The following is a 20,146-nucleotide window of genomic DNA, read 5'->3' on the forward strand; positions in this document are numbered from 1 at the left end:
GGGTCCTAAAAAAATTGGGAATCTTTATAAACACTGTTTTACTTAATAATCTGGTAATAGAGTGTCGTACTTATTAAACGGTTATATTTACTTTCCTGAGTACATGTTTCTATTTATTAAAATAATGAAAATTAGCATGCAAGTAAAGAAAAGATAGGATAAAAGGACCTTAGTTAAACATTTTTTTTTCTTTGACAAGTCCACAGCTGTTAATTAAAAAAAATTTTCTCTTATTTCTTACTGCTCTCAGATAAATATTTTTGGTTTCGAAAGATCAAGCTCACTATTATTCATTTCAGAGGTTCTCGTAGGTGCTACATCACATATCAGTAAGATTAGTCAATAAAAGTGTTGCTCCAACACCTACGGGAATGTTATTTTTTTTATCAATAACTCTCTCCTTAGTATTCTCTATGCCATGGTTTATTTTCCAAGGGAAACGGAAGAAAATTAAAAGGATTGGAGAAAAAAAGCAGCAAGACTCGATAATTAATTTTGTAAAATTTTATTAAAAAATTTCTTTGCGATGATTCAGCTGATGAATGGCATAAATAACTCGTTACAATCATAAGTCATAAATAATGAAATAAATAAAACAGTCGCAACACATAAAATTGGACGCGTGTAACCACGCGATGCGTGCTCATCCTCCACGGGAAGACAAGACCATCGCTAGCGGTATATCTTTGTACAGACGCTGCAAATCGCTTCCGAGCCCCACGAAACAAATAAATAATCCTGCACTCCGGGTTGACGAAAGCTACCTGCAGCGCATCAGCGGGCCACGACGCCCCAACCAAGGAAGATCCTTAGTCGGTCTCGTTGGGAGCCTGGGCCGAGTAGGCGAGTTTCTGAGCATCGACCTTGTCGTCGAAGCTCCTGTAGTAACCCTGGGACGGACTGGGCTGGGGGTTCGAGCTCCAGCTGCCTTGGGTCTCGTAGTAGGACGGGCTCTTGTTGAAGACGCTACCGATGCTGGGCAGGGCTCCCACTGTGCCGCCGTTGAAGAGGCGCTGGAAGCCGAGGACGGCAGCGATGAGGAGGGCGACCTTACCGACCACGAGGGCTTTGGCGACGAGCAGGGCCAAACCACCCAGGAAGATTGGGACTAGGGCCAGGATCTTGATACCGACGGCGGCGACCACAGGGAGGAACATCTTCTTCATCTTGGCACGGCCTGTGGATCCATATGATTTTTCAAATGTTTATGTCGCATCGATGGTTATTAGAGTGAATCGTCAAGATGCAAAAGAAAGTTCTCAATGGACGCTTATGGATACAAAAAAAAAAAAAAAAAAAAGTTGCAGAGTGAAAGTAACATTACCGCGATCATAGCGGCGCGCCCGGTGACGTCAATGACCCAAAAAATCCCGTGACGCAACATCATATTTAATTATAAAATGGAAAACGTGGCACTTGTCGAGCGTAATGTTGAAAGTGAGAGCTTTTTTTTACAAGGAGCGTTACCGATCGGGATGATTCAATGTTTACGTACACTCGACTAAAATGTTTTATCGATTCCGGAATCTATTGAATAGCAGTGTTGCAAAATATAATTTTGGACGGATGTAGTGCGACTCGAGTTTAAAAAGTACGTGCGATTAAGTTACACACCTTCCATGAGGGAGCGGGAGACGGAGCCTTCGGGCATGTTGATCTTGAGGCTGTGGCTCTTGAAGAACGATACTGCAGATTCGAAGAGCATGGTGGCCAATTCCAGGGTCTTGTCGGCGGTAGCTCGGGGCAGCTCAGCCAACACTTCCGTCTCGGATTTCAGGGCCTTTCCACTGCGTTCCACTGAAAGGGAAAATGGCACGGCTTAGAGCTTTCGAGAGGTTGGAGCGGAGGTTGAGCTTGCAAGCTCCAATTACGTATTTTGTTGCGAAATTTCATCATTTTAATGATCAAAATAAAATTAAATGATACTATGTAAAATAAAAGGATTGTTAACTGTGTTTAAAAAAATTAGATGGAGAACTAAGTCTCGATGGATGGAAATTTATCTTTTGAGACTGAGTTGCCCATAATGAGATGGGCATGTAATCACACACCCCTTACATGCATACAAAACAATGAGAAAAAAATTTAAAAATGTATAAATAAATACATTAATAAAATAACTCGGATGATAAATTAGTTTTTTTTTTCGTGGTTATTTTAAGTGCTTTTATCAATTTTTGGATAAATAGTACAAATTTCTCGTACTAAAAATATATCCCATATAATTACTCTATTTATTAACGCAGTAAACAAATGAAGAAAATTTCCAACGAAAGAATCTAAAAAATAAAAAAAAATAGCTATCTCACCAGGTGTTTCTCTAACGAAAGTAACACCCTCGATGATGGTAACATCAGCCGACCTGGCCGCCCTTTCGAGCGTCGTGGCCGCTTTGACAGCTAGGCAGCTGAAGATGTCATCCTGGTGGTGCAAGCAGTCGAGATTTGTATTTTCGAAGGCTGGGCCAGCTAGAGTCGAAGCGACGAGTAGAGCGAAGGCGACGTATCTGAGCATCTTGGCGATTTATGCGTCAGTCAATCTGTTGGGAAAACAAAATTTTTACATTAGATGAAACAAAAAATTATGGGACTTTTTTTTCTTGTACGAAACAAAATTGTATTACAGATCGTTAGAAACTGTAAATCGGCCCAAACGTGTGTACCATTTACGAAATCTGTACGGTATATTAAATATTTTACGAGGAATTGGGAGAAACTGTTAGATCGGAAACTGGTCTCTTCAAGGTGACACCGGTTTATCTTCGAACTTTTTTTTAACTTCTTGTAAACAAAGATTTTGGTATTGAAATGAAGTGAAGTTTTAAATTTCATACAGTTAATAGTTCACCGATGGTCAAATAATTTTGCGGTCCCATGTGAAAACGATCTTAGCAAGTGGCGAATTTGGTACGTATATACAAAACACTTGTCAGCTGAAACCGACGGTTCACCACTATTGTCAAAAATAACGATAAAAATCTTGAAAATTGGTAACAAAATCCAAACGTAACAAATGAAAAAAAAGAAAAAAAAAAAAAAAAAAAATTACAATTCAAACCAATCCGCGTATCCTAACAGAAGCACTCTTTGGGTGAGAAAACAATGTACACTTTGTAACTTGTCGTCGAACAAAAAATAAAATGCGAAAAAAAAAGGAGATGTCAAAACAAACGATCACTCCGTTGTGGTCCTTACATGTGACAAAAGGCAGCGTAGCTTCTCACGGGACACCAAAAAATCAGACGGTCAGGTAGGCCGGTGGACAAGCAGGCACACCTTACTCTGAAAAGTTTTCGGAGCTGAGTATGACCTAGCCCTGGCGGAGCCTCGAACTTTATACTCGTCGAGGCGCCCCTTTGTGGCTTAGCCGAGTGCCCCCTCCCCACGGGACACAAAACCGCCCATTAAGGTTTCGCTCGCGCTCACGCATACATTTACGCATACACGCGGACAGGCACGCACGGGTGTGACACGGGAGAGACGGACGAGTCATCTGAGGCGTCGCCGAGAGAAAAAGAAGGAGAGAGAGAGAGAGAGACATTACTTTCTTTCGATAATTTTTTAAACAAACGTCACACGTGTGGCTGCCGGGAGCGAGTAAGAGGAGAGGAGAAGCACACCGACGATTGGAGGAGCGGCTCCTGCCATGTGTATTTACTGCCTAAGTCAATCGATGCTGTGTGTACTCCGCTCCACCTAAGCTGCTTACCCTGAATCCTCTCTCTCACGAGGTGACGCCTTTTTTTTCGGCTGCCCCTCTCTCTCTCCCCCTCAGTTTTAACTCTCACCGGGGATGCATCTCTTCATTGTTACGGGTGTGTATTAGAAAGTATTTGGGCTGAGTGAAAACGACGCCAGGACCAGACGGATGGGCTCTGCTTCTGATTTTTTTTTTTTTTTTTTTTTTTTCTTCTTTTTCTCATCTTCTTTTCTAGTTTTCGGCTCGACGTTTCATTTTTCTGGGACGGCCACCGAGAAACCAGGTCGTATGAATATTTATGTATCTAATGGACTGCTTTGGGCCCAACAGTGGTGCGGTATTGAGATCTCATAGGACGGCATCTAGTGGTCATTGGAAAATTCCATTATAGAAATTGGATTTTGGACGTTAATTTTATTTGTCATGTCACATGGTCCTCGATATGGATTGTTGATAAAAACGTCTCGTCATTAGCCATGAAGTGATTGAAGATGTGGCCAGTTTGAGTATGAATACAGTCATATGCGTTAAAAATTACATTTACTACAAAAAGTATTAAAAGTCAAGGAGTTGTTTTTTCGTTGCCTAAGGCACACCCACACACCTTCGCCGAGTTACGGGTTTAAATTCCTGTTGGGTAAGCTCAAAAATTTATTTAGATTTTCTTCCATTTCAAAATTTTTTTTTCACCTCCTATGGCTAGTTCTCCACAAAATATGCTCTATTGAGGCTATTTTCTAGATAACCTTGGGTAAATTTAAATCCAGTTAAAGGAGATAGAGGACAACGAAAATTAAAGGAAGAGAAAGTTAAGTCGTTCGAGTTACAGGAAGTTCAAATCAGTTTGACGTGCATGTATTATTGAGAATGACACAAAAGCTCTTAAAAACGTATAATGACTCGTGTTTTGAGCCAAAAAAATATTAAATACTGATTTATATTTTTAATAGTCAATAATCACCTCTTAAATATTTTTTAATGAGTATAATCAATTTGTCTCATTCTTTTTTCCATACTGCATAAGAATTACACTGATAAATTGTGTGATGCATAGTTTTTTTTTTTTAAAAGCGCATTACACGTTTATAGTTTAAAAAATAAACAGTCAATATAAGAAAAGCAGATTTTTCTTCTAAGAATGGCAATTACAAAAAAAAGAAAAGAACAGGAACCATGAGTGCTTTACGTTCGTCTTGATTATTTAAGTTCATTTGTATTCATTTGTCAGCTTTCAAACCATACACCTTTTGCCGAATAGACTTTGACTCTTCAAGAAAAATGGACATAGACATGTCAGACGTCCGCTACATCTCCAAAGTTTTCTCCAAACGCCCCGCTTCCATGACTCGCTGACATTCTTTGTCCAAGCACGTCTTTCCGCGAAACAATAATCAGTAGGTGTCAAAAAAAACTTTTCCCCATTTTTCCTACACTAAACTTGTTTACAGATGTATCTGCATGTGCTTGCACGTTGTTCAACTGCCGACCGTACCTGTTGGGGTCCTAGTGCGACCGCAGTCTTCGCACATGCGGTTAAATTCCACTTTTGTAATTAGTTTTACTCGAGACGAGTATTTTGCGGCTCATTTGGTAATCATGCATTTACTAAATTTGAAATCATTGTCTTGGTGTCAAGTGTTTCATTTTCAGATTTGGTCAAGCGATTGTTCCTAAAAGTATTTTATTGAGTAATGCGTTAGAAATGCAGAAGTGATGAGACAACACAGAAAAAGGTAAGTTCATTCTCCGTAATCAATTTCTTCGTAATTTTTTTTTTTTTTTTTTCTTGTAGTATTTACTTTGAAGTGCTCTTCATTCATTGACAGAAAAGCAGCAATCGAAACAATTGTCAAAATTACAAGACGAATCTCATCAAATTTTCATCCCAATGAGCCATTGCGATTAGATCGTCGTGATGGGAGGCAGTCAGATAAACCCAGCATCTAATTGAAATGTCATGCATTACAGTGGTAAGTACACCATAAGTACACGCGTAAACGTAAAGTAGACACGCGCTTCACGCCAAGTCCATCCGATAGCTCATTGACCATACGATATAAGCCCGTACATGCACAACCATCCTCTGTACGACACGCGTGTATGTAAATAGCTCGGGACGTCTAGTCCATCCACATACGAGCGTGCAGTGGTCGGCGTCTCTTCGTTCGTCCTCACTGCAGTTATACAACCAGCGGTGATCGTAATCACAGATAAGTCGATCACCGACGAAAACCCACGGGTTGCCGTCGCATCGTACGTACAGCCGCACGCGTGGCCCAGCCGGTGGTTCGCCTTGACCCACAGAATGAGAGGGAAAGAGAGAGAGAGAGAGAGAAATATTGTAGGCGCCAACCGGTTTTCCAGCCGTGCAACGATTCATACGCATACGCGCGCATACTTGGCCTTACGTAATTTAGATTCCTCCTTCGAGTGCGCGCCGGAGGATCCAAGTCGAAGGATCCATTCACTCTGGAGGGTTTTTTTTTCTTCGTTGGATCATTGATAGAGCTATCGAGGCTTGAGGAGCGCGTGGTCTTACGAAACGAGGATTTACGGTACCTTTGAGATCTTATCTTGACATTATTGGGATGTGGCGTTTGAAAACCGAGCCGGTTCTCGAGGTGCGCTTTGGACGAGTGGTAGCGGTGATTCGGTACTTGTACGGTGGTTTTGTTTTTCGTTACTTTTTGATGATCGTTTGAAAATGGCATTCCTATACGGGCAATATGGTACCCGATTCCTGGAATTCGAGTATACGAAAACGCCAGATCGACCATCAATATTCATAGTCACGATTCTAATTCGCGAAACTCCAACTCGAAAAAAAAAAAAAGAAACAAAAAGCTGTTCATCCTGTCTAATCCCCGAGTGTAGGTATTTGGTGGGCCGCCGTAAAAGTAGACCAAGGTAATATTATATGTATCATTGGTATGTAATGTCAAACGATGACAAGCCGTTGCCGAAAATGTTAATTTTGTCTCACAAAAAAAGGCAAGAATTTTTCAACGGTAAATCTACTTATGGCATCCGGTTTCACTCTTCTTCGACCAAACAGAAAATTCCATGTATCGTGTTATTTGAAACTTGGTTGTGTTTATGGATCTAATTTTCTTTTTTATGCCACCTTCAAGAAAACGTGGAAATTTAGTTATCCATGAGAATAATTATTTTTCGTATTGGAAGAAGCACCTGATTTGCAAAATAACAAACGAAGCGTGTAAACGAGCAAGAGGATTGAACATAAAAAAAAAAAAAAAACAATGGTCCGAGTTCTCGTTTTTTTATTCCATTTACACATCGGTCGTGTCTGCGTGCCAACAATGTGACACTGATCGTATTGGGGATAAATTCAGTTTTGCCATTAACGGCTCGACCGATACTAACGGATTTCCCGTGTTTGGTATACGTTCTGTGCAGTGTGGTTCAAAATAAAAGAATAAAATCGTCAATAATCGCCGTGGCGGATAAAATTCAAGAAAGTCACGTGGGCTTTTGTGACTGAGACAATTTGCATGCATAACAGAGAAATGCTTATGGATGAGGATGGGAATTTTTTCGTTGTCTGTCATCGGGGTCAGGTGGTTGACACTGGAGTTTACCATGTGTTTGCCACAAGCTGAATCGTTAACAATAAGCTTTGAGACCATATCTAACAACTGTGGAGGTTGATGTTTTCATCTACCGTAGATTTCTTTGATAATATCATTTGTAGTTGTATGCCAAGTTAGATGTCAAAAAAACCTGTCTGTATTATCGTAATGTCAGGAAACGTTTCAAACAAACACTGACGTGAACGCCAGTCATGGCCATATTAAAAAAATGCGTTCTAGACAATTATTCCTGCCAATTCATTGGATGACTTATTCAGCTCATGTTATTGCACGAATACAATAAATAACAATAGATCACATCACTGGACAGCAACTTATTTTTTTTGATTAACATATAACATGACGAAATAACTCATCAAATGCCAGGGATCGTAATAGTATGTACACTTTCTACTTGGAGTTTGGCTACTTGAGATCAGCTCCAACACTATAGCTCCTATTACAAGCCTGGGGCACCCGATCTCATTGTCTTCCCCCACCTCTTGGACGATAATACTCTTCAAATATTTAACATCTCATTAGTCGGTCCTTTTTTTAACGGTACTCTTCTGCTCGTTTTTGGAATATTCGTACGTTTCTGGTCTTGGGCCTCTTTGTTGTGTACTCTTTTTTCAACTTTGCTCTGGTCTCTGTCTCTCTCTTTTTTTTTGAAGAAAGGCTGTTGGTTATTGAAATTCTCGGAGCGTCTGAGGTATTCCACCAGCTTCGTATGGAAATGGAAAGTTGTGCGGGAACGTATAGTGAAACCTCAATTTTTTTTGGCATAAATACCTTGATTACACTTTTACGAAAAGTACTTAAAAATACGTTTTAACAGAAAATGGAAAAAATTTATTTTTTAATATTCATACTTTTGACTGTAAGACAATAACAGCAAATTCTATTTTGACACAATTAATTCAATCCACAATTAGTTCAGTACAATAGAAGTACTATTGTTTTCATTGTAATTTACCAAAACTGTGATTGACTATTTTATACGATTCACGTCGGATAGTCTTGGTCATTGATATTTCACATATTGAAAGTCACAAAAAAAATTTGAGATGGCATTACAGTGAAAAATTTCAATATTTTCACATTGGTCTTATTTTTTATGACAACTACTGTTGTTATTTAACGACGACTTTGCAAATGGCAACTGTGTTATCATTTGCGCAATTGGCATAGTTGTAATTTTTGGGTATATACTATACGGGGATAATACGATAAAAAGGCATAAATGAGATGTATGAGTTTATTGGTAGTTGGTGCAAATAAATAAATAAATAAATGTTAGTTTTTTTTAGACTGTGCATGATAAATTACAAAAGACAGTTAAAAATTATCTGGTGAATTTTGCAATAGCAGCTCAACAGCTGATGAGTTTTATTAACATTCACTACTAAAGTAATTCGTTCATTGATCGATATTAGTAAGGGTTCGAGTTTGATAACATAATAAAACTAAACATAAAAAAATTACAATATTTCTTAATAAAAATAGGTTCATTTAAAAGAAAGGTAGTTAACAAATGTAACTAGGCATTATGAGAAAAAATAAATTTACGATAATAGAAAGTGTCTCGAAAAAAATAGTCGACGATAAAAGAGAGAGAGAGAGAGAGAAAGGGTGAGATGGGCGTATACTAGTTAACATGCGTAGTATTACACATGCACACGTTAACACAGTTGACGTGCCAATACATGCATGTACCTGAGAGAAAACTAGCACGTGCTAATTAGAGAAATTGCCGACCGATAATACGGAGCCACGCGACCAATCGCGAAAATGTATGACTACGTACATCTCTTCACGCACAATACACTTGTCTTTCGCATTTGCATGTGAACAAATGGATTATAGTGCTATTGTCATTTCTCGTGAACCCAAATACAACAACGACTCACGTCATCCAACGAAAAGAGAAACAGGACAAGTGAGTTATGCTCATATACCTTCATGTATTTTATTTTATTTATTTGACTGTTACCTAAATTTTTTTCTCAATTAAATTTTCTCTATGTATATTGTGAATTACCATAAACACTTCAACTGATGTAACTGAATCAATAGTTACTGCAGTTATAAATTTTATTGCCATTGAAGTGGTTCAGTTAGGAAAAATACTAAACTATTTTTTATCTTCTTTTCGTAGTTACTTCGAGCATTTGTGGAGCATTGGTGGGAATTTATTTCGGTGGTACCGATATTGTATGTGATGTGTTCCTATGTGACTGATTTTTGACCTGGCTTCTGGACAAAGAATGTAGGCCGTTGGCCTCGAAGAATGTGCTCCAAAGACACTCCAAAGCCCATTTTCAGGAACTATTTTTTTTCTTTACTACATTTTTACTATTAGAAATGGGTCATCTTTTATGAGTTTTTTTTTTTTTTTTTTTTTTTTTTTTTTTTTTTTTTTTTTTTTTTTTTACAGTAATTCGCACTCAATTACTCAATCTTTAGAACTTTCGAAGAAAAAGTGTACAAAAATTTCTCACAGAAGTTAGAAAATTATCTTACTACAAATAAATTGTACTTTTCTTTATTTAATTTCTCATAATAGTATATCTTATTCATAAAACTCATAAGTCTTTATATATACGCTCTTACCTAATGACATCGCGCAGTCATAAGAAACTATTTCATTTATTACAAAGTTCCGTTCCAATAAATTACTTGAGCCACTAATGAATAAATTGAGTATGCAGAAGATCTAAGGTAAAGAGCATGAAAAAGATACTAATTTTTTCAACGGGTTGTTGATGTACTTCGCATTTAAAACAAATCAGTGGTAGAAGATTGACGCAATACAGTTAGTATGTTTCTATACTTTTTACTTGGTTAAAAACATTAAAGATCTATCTATGTAATGTGTGGATGTGTCCAACAGTCGTAAAATATTTTAATATTCTAAATCCAGTTGCAGATAAGTAACTTGTAAAAAATACATATTTTAATTTTATATACGTTACTGTTTGCGTCATACTCTCAAAAAATAATTTACTACGATCTTCGTAGATCACTTTTGGTGCTTAAAAAGACCTCGTCAAAATTTGTAACTATGGTAAAATTCTGTTACGAAGTATGTCTTTTCTATATTTTCAAAAGTCTCGGTACGATACCAATGAATTGCGATTTCAATCAAATTGGAAAAAGCAAAAATGTTTCTAATAGACCATTCACGTACTCTAAATTTGGTATAATTTACAACATAGTACTAATCATTATCATAACCATCAGCTCGTACTTTAATATGAAAGTCAACTATTTTTACGCCATAAACGATAGGTACTACTCTGAGAGACTGAACGATTCCGTCTACCAAATCATATTAGCCTACTCAGCTGTGTTTATCTTGGTTGTATATAGTGTTTACCAGAGAACGTTTTTGGAGATCGGTAACACGTTTGGCGATATCAGAGTCTGGTCCTCGATTCGAGGTATTAACGTGTTTGAGCATTGGATGCACGATGTAAAAAAATTTTTTTCCATAAATTTATTCTTAATGGTAATATGGATTGCAACAATGCCCGTTATTTGGTCTATGTACCTACAGTACTTTATTGCCTTGAGTATTAGCAACTTTATTATCAATTTTGTCGCGATACAGTACAGTCTTGTTCTGAAATTGATTCAGAGGTTGTTTGAGTGTATTAATATGGATTTGCTGATGCTCGTCAAACCGAACGTTTCTGTAAACAGCAAAATCCAATTCAGAGTCAATAATTTACAAGAACGATATATTTTCGCGGGAAAATTATCGCAAGATCTGTCAAGCTTTTATTCACCTCTAATACTTGTTTGCATTATCCCTTGTTTTCTTACTTGTATACTTTCTTTGTATTATCTGGTTAAACCGGTCGTTGTAAGGCATAATGATTTACCGACCATAGTTCTTGTAAATTGTGGTGTTCAACTAATCTGTTCAGGATTTCTCTTGATCATCATAGCAAAGACTGCAGGTGATGCCGTCGTAGAAGTAAAACTTCATTCATTAAAAACAGTTTTTTATTTTAATGAAATGTCATATTTAATTTTTTTTTTCAGAGCAAGAAAACTGCTGAAATTATTTGTGAAAATATGAGAAATTTTAGTCATTTGCAAATTATCAATCATATGGTAAAAGTATTGAAGTTCTACAGATTCTTGAAAAGAAAATAGTAATTAATTTGGTTTTATTTTTACAGCTGAAATGCTTTTTAAACTATGTTATTCATAAAAAAATACGATTTACCGTATATGATTTATTTTCTTTGGATAAAAAATTGTTAATGTCGGTATGTGCATATACACGATATTTAATATGGTCTCAATAGATGTAATAAAATGTTTAATGTTATACTTGAATTTAATTTAGATTACTGGGTCAATCGTTACGTATTTAATCATACTGTTGCAATCAGCTGATAAGGAATGACACTAATAACTGTAGTTAAAATATCTTACGTTAGAAAAGTAATCATCAAAAACGAATGGAATACAAGAGTATGAAAGATTAATATTCTGATTACCTTATTTTTTAATTTCCACTGAAACTTTTAGTATGCAGGAGTATTATAAGTTTAATCAATCTTCGTCGCTTCATAAATGTCACAAAACGAACGATCAATCCATGATGGTTATCACGCATCGATTTACTATCAAATTATGCGTACTATGCATTCCATTAATTCTTAACACATAAATTACTCAATCCCCGATAACATCAATGAAAAAGTAATTCTATCAGCTATTACTCATGCAAGTGTGTCTTTCATTTTTTAATTTACAATATGATCATGACCAACATTGTTGAATGAAAAAAGAAAGCAGCGAAGTGATCGCACATATTTAATCATAATATTGAAATTCAATGCAAGCAATAAAAATTATAACTAAAATTGAAAGATCTTACCTTGGATGAGTTATTATTGAAAATGAATAAGATGTAAGGGTAAAATAATTATTCTAATGTAATTTTTTCCATTATCATTTAATTTCAAATGAAACTACGACAGTACTTTTTTTACAGCATTGCCTGTTACGACTCTCTAAATATATATCTTAAGAACCATGAAAATAGTCATGAATAATCACCGTTGTTCTTTATTTTTCAAATTAATTTTTTACTTTTTCAAAATTTTTGGAATAGCTCCAATGAACTGTGACTTTAATATCATCAAAAATCACCCATTGTTCGTTTATTCTAAAATCGGTGTATTGTACAACATTTTTTTAATCAGCTTGATTACCATATCGTCGTACTGTCTAGTTAAAACTACGTACAACGGAGATTACGAGAGTAGACACCGAATAGACAGATTTATTGAAACTGTATATACTTGTGTCATGATTTTAACAGTATTTTTAATGTTAAGTTTGTTCTGTATTCGCCAAAATAATCTCATCGATATCGGTAACCACCTTAGCGGCTATCTAATCGATAGATCATCGATTTTTAATCAGAAAGCCACAAAAATGTGGTTTTACGATGTTAAGAAACTAGTTTTAATCAACGCAGCAATGACAGAAATATGGTTGTTAACATCATTTATCTTTTTACAAGACTTGTCCAACCGGATTGTTTATATAATAGTGGTTTGCTTCAGCGAAATTGTCATAAAATTTCTTGTCGTACAGTATAGTCTTGCTTTGAAGCTCATATTTCGACTATTTGAGGCTATTAACTCCGATTTGCTCCTTGAAATTGAAAAAACTGGCCAAATCTACGTAATGCAAACTAGACTAAATAAACTGTCGTGGTTACGTAGCAATTACATCTCTGTATACAAAGTAGCCCACGAACTGTCGTGTGTCTTCTCACCAGCAATGCTCGTGTATGCAGCCAATATTTTTCTTACGTTGACAATGTATACTTATTACTTTATAAAGCCTGTAATAATAGGCAGTACTACGTTACCAGCTACGATTCTTGCATACTGTTTCGTTCAAATTATTTCCTCAACAGTATCATTAGTCGTCTTGACGGAAATCGCTAACAGTACAGCTGTTGAGGTAATACATTTTTATACATTTCTAATTTATGATGAATAACTTTTTATTATTCTTCATGTAAACTGTACATACAGAGTAAAAAAACTGGAGAAATAATAGCCGAAAGTATGATGAATCTACACAATCCTCAAGTTATTGATCAGTTAAATAAATTTTTAAACTATTTGAATCACAAAACTTTACACTTTGGTGTGTCCAACTTTTTCACACTTGATGGATCACTTTTAATGTCGGTAAGTAATTTTATTTACAAAAATTTGGTATACATGTATTTGTTTATACCTTTTTTTAAATAATAATTTAAAATATTCATAGATTATTGGCTCGATCACCACGTATCTAGTAATTCTCTTGCAGTTTAATTAAAAACAGAACTTACTTTCTTTAATGATGTGCATACGTCAAGACATGATGGAAACAAACTTTATTATTACATCAAACAATGTTTTTATAAAAGAAATGCAATTTAAAAAAAGGATAACTTTGTTCTCATTACAATTAAAAGATTTTAAAACAGCAAATAATTTTAGTAAAATTTAAATCATAAACCTTATTCAACCTTGTACTTAATTTTGTTGGAAATACGATGAACTGACTTAGTTCTCGAGATTTAAGAGAGATCAACTTGACTCGAAAAATATAAAAAATACATTTGCCTTATCACTCAAAAAAAGGTTTATTTTTTTGTGAATTGAAAGAGTTTTATTTGGAAATAATATTATTAATAATAAAGTTAGCAGAAAGTCCCCTTCATAATCTAAATTATCTCTTCAGATCTAGTAAGGGATTCAGTTAAGCCTTTTGTATATTGAACCAAGTGAATGAATTTTTCTTTCAATTTCCTAAGTTCAACTTACCTTTTTGTATCGTGAGAGCTGAGTAGTTATCTCTTTTTTAGCGATAGACTATGGTATGGTGGATTAATAGAAAAACCAAAATTTTGAAGTGGTTTTAATAAAGGTAGTTTAGTTACAATTATATAATTTTTTTTTATTACAAATGTGATTTTTCTTCATCTCTTTCGCTTATTTTGTTTTTCCGCGTAATATACGTACGGTCCCTCATCCATGGGCTCCTCTTCATTGGCATAGTCTTTTCTCCTGTATTTGGTCAAAGGCACTAGGTCAACTTTTTTGTGCGCTTCGTGTTGGTGGCTCATAGACATCTGTTTCAAGCCAATGATGGCCGACAGAATAAGGCTCAAAAAGCTCAGTAAAACAGCTTTACCACTGAGAATGGCTAAAGCTTTGAGTATCAATGGTATCATCATTGATTTTACTAAGAAAATTCCGATCAGAAGAGGAAAAATGTATTTTCCCAACTTTATCTTCTTATATTTGTGCTTTCGACCTGTTTGTTAACAAAAATTAATTTACTTAGTGAAAGAGTCAAGTTAAACTAGTCTATGTACATTTTCTTAGTTTTATAAAAATAACAAACTAACTAAAATACGTATTTCTAGTCTAACAAGAAAAAGGTGTTACTTAACGGTCAAAAAATTTTCTGCTACATTAGGAAGAAATAGTGCACAACGCAGTACTGTTACGTATGAACCGTAAAATCAATGAATGGATCTAAATAAGTACTCGTGAAAATTTAAGGAATAGTTACTTTTACCGAGTAAAATAAGACTTGGGAAAATTTGATGGTCTTCATTTATACAGTCGATTTGTTGACCGCAATGTTTATTTTTTGCAAAGATTAGCAAAAATTTCTTGAAATATCATTAAAAAATTTAATCATATCTAAAGCTAGAATTCATCGAATTATGTATATCAAACTCCTGAATTCATGAAATAAATGAGGGAGTATCAAACACCACTTTATACGAATTGTGAACTTGACACTTACCTTCGACGAAACGTGATCGCCCATTTTTTTCGTCAAGAATAAATTCATCTATTACTTCAAGAGCTCTATTTCCAATCCAGTCGAAGGTACGAATAATGTATAACTCAATTTTTGACGAATTTCTGTTCAATCTCGAATCCTGAATTCTCTGATCGGAATTCGCTGGTATCGGAGCTAGTAATGCCAAGCAAGCAAAAACTATCAGCATCATCTTAACTCATGAGAATTCTATCATTTCTGCATAGCACAGCAATGTCTGTGTCACAACGAACCCATCGGTAATAATCCATTTCACTGCCCAACTCCAATATTCAACTCCACGCACAATCACCAAGTACTTGTTTTACAGCACCATATTCAACAATCATGCGGCTGCAGGTAAATATCAATATTTATGACAAAAAGGTAATTCACGCAGGATCGATGAAAGGAGTGTATCACTGGTACGTGTAGCGTAGAAACATCCCGTGAGACGAGGAAAGAAGAACTGCGCGCTCTGGCCAGCCGATGGATTAGTTTATATAGCGCATAATATCCGCGGAAATCGCTGGATCGGAGAGAAGCCGAAGAAAAAGGAGCCCTGCTCATCTAACGCGGTACTGATGCGTAACGAAAAGTTATTCCAACGCCCGTCCACCCACCGGTCATCCGTTCGTTCCTTTCTGAGAAGGAGAGGAGATCATGCCTACAACTCCCCTGTCTACAGTTTTCCTTGTTGGGTACCCAGCTCTCCCAGGCTGCTATTATTGTTTCTTCTTTTTTTTTTTTTTTTTTTTTTTTGCTCTCTTGCCGTTAACTGTTAACTCTAATCCATGGTTTGCACAAGAAAAAAGTTTTTTATGTGTCTTTCTTGAGTGAATTTTAAGTGGTACGTTTGTAAATAATGACAGTGCTAATGTTCTGCAACTTTAATTCGTGTAAAAAATATTCATTTTTTTTTTTTTTTTTTTTTTTTTTTTCTTTTCATGTCCTTTTTTCTTGGATTTTTCTTTATTTTTGCATGATGTGAATGGATCAGAGAGGGATTTGTCATGGTGAAGTAAAAATCACTTATTCTTCACCATTCTTAAATCACACCATGACAACAGGAAATACAGTAGGATATTTTATATTTTAAGAGTTTAAAAAGGTTAACAATTTCAAATGGTTGGACTAAACAAAATTAGAATAATTTGAATTTGAGTAATCCATCAAATTAAATTAAAAGGGTTCTAGATTGTGGGTTGAAATGAAGAATTAATCAATAGAGTACTAATTCAACATTAGCGAGCATTGTATTGAAAATAATAATTTTACCAATTGATAACAAGCCTATTGCTAAATTATTCACTTTACAATTTATTAAATGATAAGAAAATGTAGGCATGATGGAAATCGTGCTTCGTCTATTTATCAATATTTGTCAAGCTTCGACATAATCTGCTTTTAAAATTATGAGTGATTCGTACACCTCACCATTTTATTTTGGAAAATGTTTTCCTAATTTTTGATTTAATATGAAAATTTTTTTGGGTCAAAATTTCATTTCATTAATTGTAGACATCCTTCGTTTAAAAAACAGATTTATGGGGATAAAAGAAATTAAACGGAAGTTTAAAAATTATTAGGCTGATTTATTGCTGAATTATTAAAATGTAACATTTTTTGTAGAGACTACTATTCGTGTCAAAACTTAAAATTTGTCTGTTCAATAAACAAAGTCAAGAAAATGAAAATTAACAGTTCAATCTTTACAGTTCTGGCTTTTCAAACCGATTTCAGTCGATGGGTTAACACTATCCTCCAAAGCATACATTTTAATTATATGACGTATCATATGACGTATTTATTTTACTTAAAACCCACGTTGTATACAACGAAACCTGAGTGAAAACGCCCTTGTTTTTTGTTGAAAGTCCAATTAACACAGCACTACAGTAAGGAAGATGCTTGTCGCAACGACCTTGAAATACAAGTGAACCGTATGTGTTCTGCAAAGCATTGGAAAATTGTTAATATATTGTCCCAACTACAAGTATATTGGATTGATATGTATTAGTTACCAAAGAATTGTTTCCATAACTGACACCAGTAATACAAAATTGCGATTTGTACAGTGTAGCATTTTTATTATACTGTTGTAAAATATGCTCGCAAAAAGTGCTATTGCCAATACTAGTCCTGTCTGATTTCAGTGGGTAATCCAATGATTTGTTATTTACATAACGGAGTAGAGTATGATTCCATGTTGTAATAATATTTCTATTGGCTAAGGGCAATACGTGTCGAATAAATCGTACGTTATTCAAACCGATACTTCGTCCTAATCGTATGACACTCATGTCATGCTCGTCAATCAATGAACTACTGTAAAAATGAATACAATTCAAAATTTTAACTTATTTTATTGTATATTTTAATGCAAACAAATATCTCACCTTGGATTATATTGTTCGTGGATGAAGATTTCACTGACTGTGATATTATCTACTTTGGGGTAATTGGTGGAATCGTATTCAGCACCAACAAGACGAATGAAGTATTTAGCCTTGTTAAATACGCAACTTGCACTCGTTACGGCATACCAATCACTGATGAGGACACCAGCACATAAAAGTTCAACTGAACTGTCATCAGATAATTTAAAAACACCTCCAACCAACGGATACTCGCTTCTCTGTCTATGGTTAATCCCTACGTGTACTTTTGTATCTTGAAAAAAATCAATTTATTTTCTATTACTTGATATAATAGTATTGCTGTCTAGAATCAAATTTTTTTATCTCTTGCATGCAGGAAATACAGGTAAAAAAAATAATTTTGTATGACAAGTTAATTACTACATGCAATGAGCTAAAAAAAATTGTTCTTAACTCGGACAACAATTGCGAGGGCATCGATAGCCAAGTTACTACCTTCATTGTAGGAATACTTGAGAGAGTCATTAAAATCTATTTGATATTTTAAAATTTCATGCATATATTATACGATTGAAATAACTAAAAACTTACTATATTTCGGACGAGTTACTTTTGCACCTCCACCAATTTTTTTTTCGATCCAACTAATATGCGAAGAAATCTTTGTGTAAATGTCTTGACTTTTATTAGATAATCCTATCAAAACAATCGTATTGCCATTCTTTCAAACCAATATTGTATTGGAAGGAGACTGAGAAAACAAAATTTTTTGTAAACAATTTTCCCAGCTAAACTTGAAAATTCAAATTCACACTTTTGATACTTGCTTTGCTTTTCCTTCGGTAATCCTTCCTTACACAAAATATCGACGCATATAATGCGTCTTTCTTTCCACAAAGCTTGTAAAAAAAGTTAGCTGGATCCAACCAGAGTGCCAAGAATCGACTGTGATTATTTGAACTTAGGTACGTGTAATAAATTACTGTCATATCTCCATTTCTATCCATGATTTCATTGTACATAGGTAAATTTATCACATTTATGAACTCGTCGAGCTTTACTTTTCCTTTCAATTGCACGACAGCTATATTATATTCATTCAATGGTTCACTGAAGAAATGTTGACAATGTCAAATTATACCTCGATTTAATAGAAAATCAAAAACTTTATTGCTAGAAAATGTCTTACTTTGATTTATACAATTCGTGCGTGATAAATTGATTGATGGCAACACATTTTGAACCTGCCAGGGAAGGGAAATCTAAAACCTTAAATGCAACTCGGTAATTCTGCAATTTCTTCGTTTTACAAAAGGCAGGCACTAAAACGTAGTTTTCTTTAATGAGTGCTCCACTGCATCTGAGGTGAGTCACTTTATTATTCATAAATCGCACGATAGCTGCGTGGTATGGCAATCGTTCTGACTCAGCGAAACCTCGTCGAACTTTGGAAACTTATTTAAAATAAAATTTTATTAATCTTCCAACTGTACTTATTATGTTTTTATAAAAAAATCAAGGGAAAAAAATAGGCATCTCAAAGTTGCAGTGGGAACATAGATAACTTCAAATGAATCATTTGAAAGAAAAACGTTTTTTAATTTTTCTTATGCTCTATGATGGCTTGAAAACAAATATTGTGCTCTTTAATTAAATAGAAATGCTGTCACAACAAAATTTGAAAAAAAAAATGTGTTCAAATTAGCTACTTGGTTAACCCAAATTTTTTTTCATACAACTGTAAGCTGTCTATTATTATTACTTAGGAGATTGAAAAATGTATAATTACCGAATATTGCCAAGTGGAATCGAAGTGGAGCAAAATGTTATTTCAGTATCATTTTCCATTACAACAAAAATGTTATGTTTGAATTTTATTTGGCATTTTTATTGGAATAATTAGAGGAGTAAGGTCTTACCACGAATTGGATCTTTGAGAGCTGGAATTTTATTAATTTTACTTTCAATCCAAATGACATACGATGAGATGTTAGTGAAAATACGTTTAACATTAGTTGCTAGTCCAACAAGTATAGTCTTGTTTCTATATTTTTTAACTAGTGGTTCTCCTTTGGACAATGTCTAAAATTATTGAATAATTATAGAGAAACTTTCCAACTAGACATATGTGAATTCACACTCTTGATACTTACATACTTGTTGGGAGCTACACAAAATTGGGCTGTCTGCATGATAGCCTTGATATTGTAGTTCTTAAACTCTTGCTGACACTGCGAATTGGGGATGATGCGAGTTACTACAGATTTTAGAGAGGAATCTGATATTGGATCATCAGCCATACGTATTACTAGACTTTCTCTTCTGGCGTCAACATTTGTATTAAGATATTTGGGTAGACTGACGGTATTCACATATTTGTTTAGTCTATGGTCCTTTTGCAACCGAATGACAGCTATATCGTGCTCGGTATAGAGTGAACCACTGGTTAAATGGTTACAAGAATAATAATTACAAGCGTTATTTATTATACATGTCATTATCAATAAATACCTTACTTTGCTTTAAAATTTTCATGAGGGATGATTTCATTTACTAATTTGGGAGTCTCGAAAGTGTTGAAAAATATATAAATAGATCCAGGTAATTTAT

General features: G+C 34.9%; 4 protein-coding genes across 4 annotated transcripts; 2 read left to right on the forward strand and 2 right to left on the reverse strand.

Annotated features, from left to right (window-relative positions):
- Positions 1–809: 809 nt before the first annotated feature.
- On the reverse strand, positions 810–3,258 carry Osi14 (DUF1676 domain-containing protein Osi14). The gene is made up of 4 exons (XM_014357387.2): positions 3,195–3,258; positions 2,310–2,539; positions 1,615–1,797; positions 810–1,177 (listed from the first exon to the last, which is right to left on the reverse strand). The coding sequence occupies exons 2-4, from the start codon at positions 2,512–2,514 to the stop codon at positions 810–812; spliced, it is 756 nt and encodes a 251-aa protein (XP_014212873.2). The 5' UTR covers positions 2,515–2,539; positions 3,195–3,258.
- Positions 3,259–10,416: 7,158 nt separating this feature from the next.
- On the forward strand, positions 10,417–11,453 carry LOC106642532 (uncharacterized). Its single transcript, XM_089594834.1, has 3 exons — positions 10,417–10,764; positions 10,849–10,986; positions 11,340–11,453. The coding sequence occupies exons 1-3, from the start codon at positions 10,417–10,419 to the stop codon at positions 11,451–11,453; spliced, it is 600 nt and encodes a 199-aa protein (XP_089450960.1).
- Positions 11,454–12,749: 1,296 nt separating this feature from the next.
- Positions 12,750–14,066, forward strand: LOC106642531 (uncharacterized). The gene is made up of 3 exons (XM_089594835.1): positions 12,750–13,001; positions 13,361–13,519; positions 14,061–14,066. The coding sequence occupies exons 1-3, from the start codon at positions 12,750–12,752 to the stop codon at positions 14,064–14,066; spliced, it is 417 nt and encodes a 138-aa protein (XP_089450961.1).
- A 232-nt stretch (positions 14,067–14,298) lies between these two features.
- Osi13 (Protein) lies at positions 14,299–15,348 on the reverse strand. The gene is made up of 2 exons (XM_089594836.1): positions 15,138–15,348; positions 14,299–14,636 (listed from the first exon to the last, which is right to left on the reverse strand). The coding sequence occupies exons 1-2, from the start codon at positions 15,346–15,348 to the stop codon at positions 14,299–14,301; spliced, it is 549 nt and encodes a 182-aa protein (XP_089450962.1).
- Between the last annotated feature and the right edge of the window lie 4,798 nt (positions 15,349–20,146).

The sequence above is a fragment of the Copidosoma floridanum genome, unplaced genomic scaffold (assembly GCF_036245765.1).
Source record: "Copidosoma floridanum isolate Cflo_tuat_1 unplaced genomic scaffold, Cflo_Japanese_pri ptg000021l, whole genome shotgun sequence".
Taxonomy (NCBI): Eukaryota; Metazoa; Arthropoda; class Insecta; order Hymenoptera; family Encyrtidae; genus Copidosoma; species Copidosoma floridanum.

Bases quoted from the DNA above. Each gene is read 5' to 3' on its own strand.
- Osi14 (XM_014357387.2), bottom strand. From the start codon at position 2,514: ATGCTCAGATACGTCGCCTTCGCTCTACTCGTCGCTTCGACTCTAGCT. The intron at 1,798-2,309 runs GTGAGATAGCTA...TTTCCCTTTCAG, and splicing joins TTTCGTTAGAGAAACACCTG to TGGAACGCAGTGGAAAGGCC. The intron at 1,178-1,614 runs GTGTGTAACTTA...ATGGATCCACAG, and splicing joins CTCCCGCTCCCTCATGGAAG to GCCGTGCCAAGATGAAGAAG.
- LOC106642532 (XM_089594834.1), top strand. From the start codon at position 10,417: ATGAATTGCGATTTCAATCAAATTGGAAAAAGCAAAAATGTTTCTAAT. The intron at 10,765-10,848 runs GTAAAAAAATTT...ATGTACCTACAG, and splicing joins TTGAGCATTGGATGCACGAT to TACTTTATTGCCTTGAGTAT. The intron at 10,987-11,339 runs GTAAACAGCAAA...TTTTTTTTTCAG, and splicing joins TCGTCAAACCGAACGTTTCT to AGCAAGAAAACTGCTGAAAT.
- LOC106642531 (XM_089594835.1), top strand. From the start codon at position 12,750: ATGTGGTTTTACGATGTTAAGAAACTAGTTTTAATCAACGCAGCAATG. The intron at 13,002-13,360 runs GTAATGCAAACT...CTGTACATACAG, and splicing joins AAAAAACTGGCCAAATCTAC to AGTAAAAAAACTGGAGAAAT.
- Osi13 (XM_089594836.1), bottom strand. From the start codon at position 15,348: ATGATGCTGATAGTTTTTGCTTGCTTGGCATTACTAGCTCCGATACCA. The intron at 14,637-15,137 runs GTAAGTGTCAAG...GTTAACAAACAG, and splicing joins GCGATCACGTTTCGTCGAAG to GTCGAAAGCACAAATATAAG.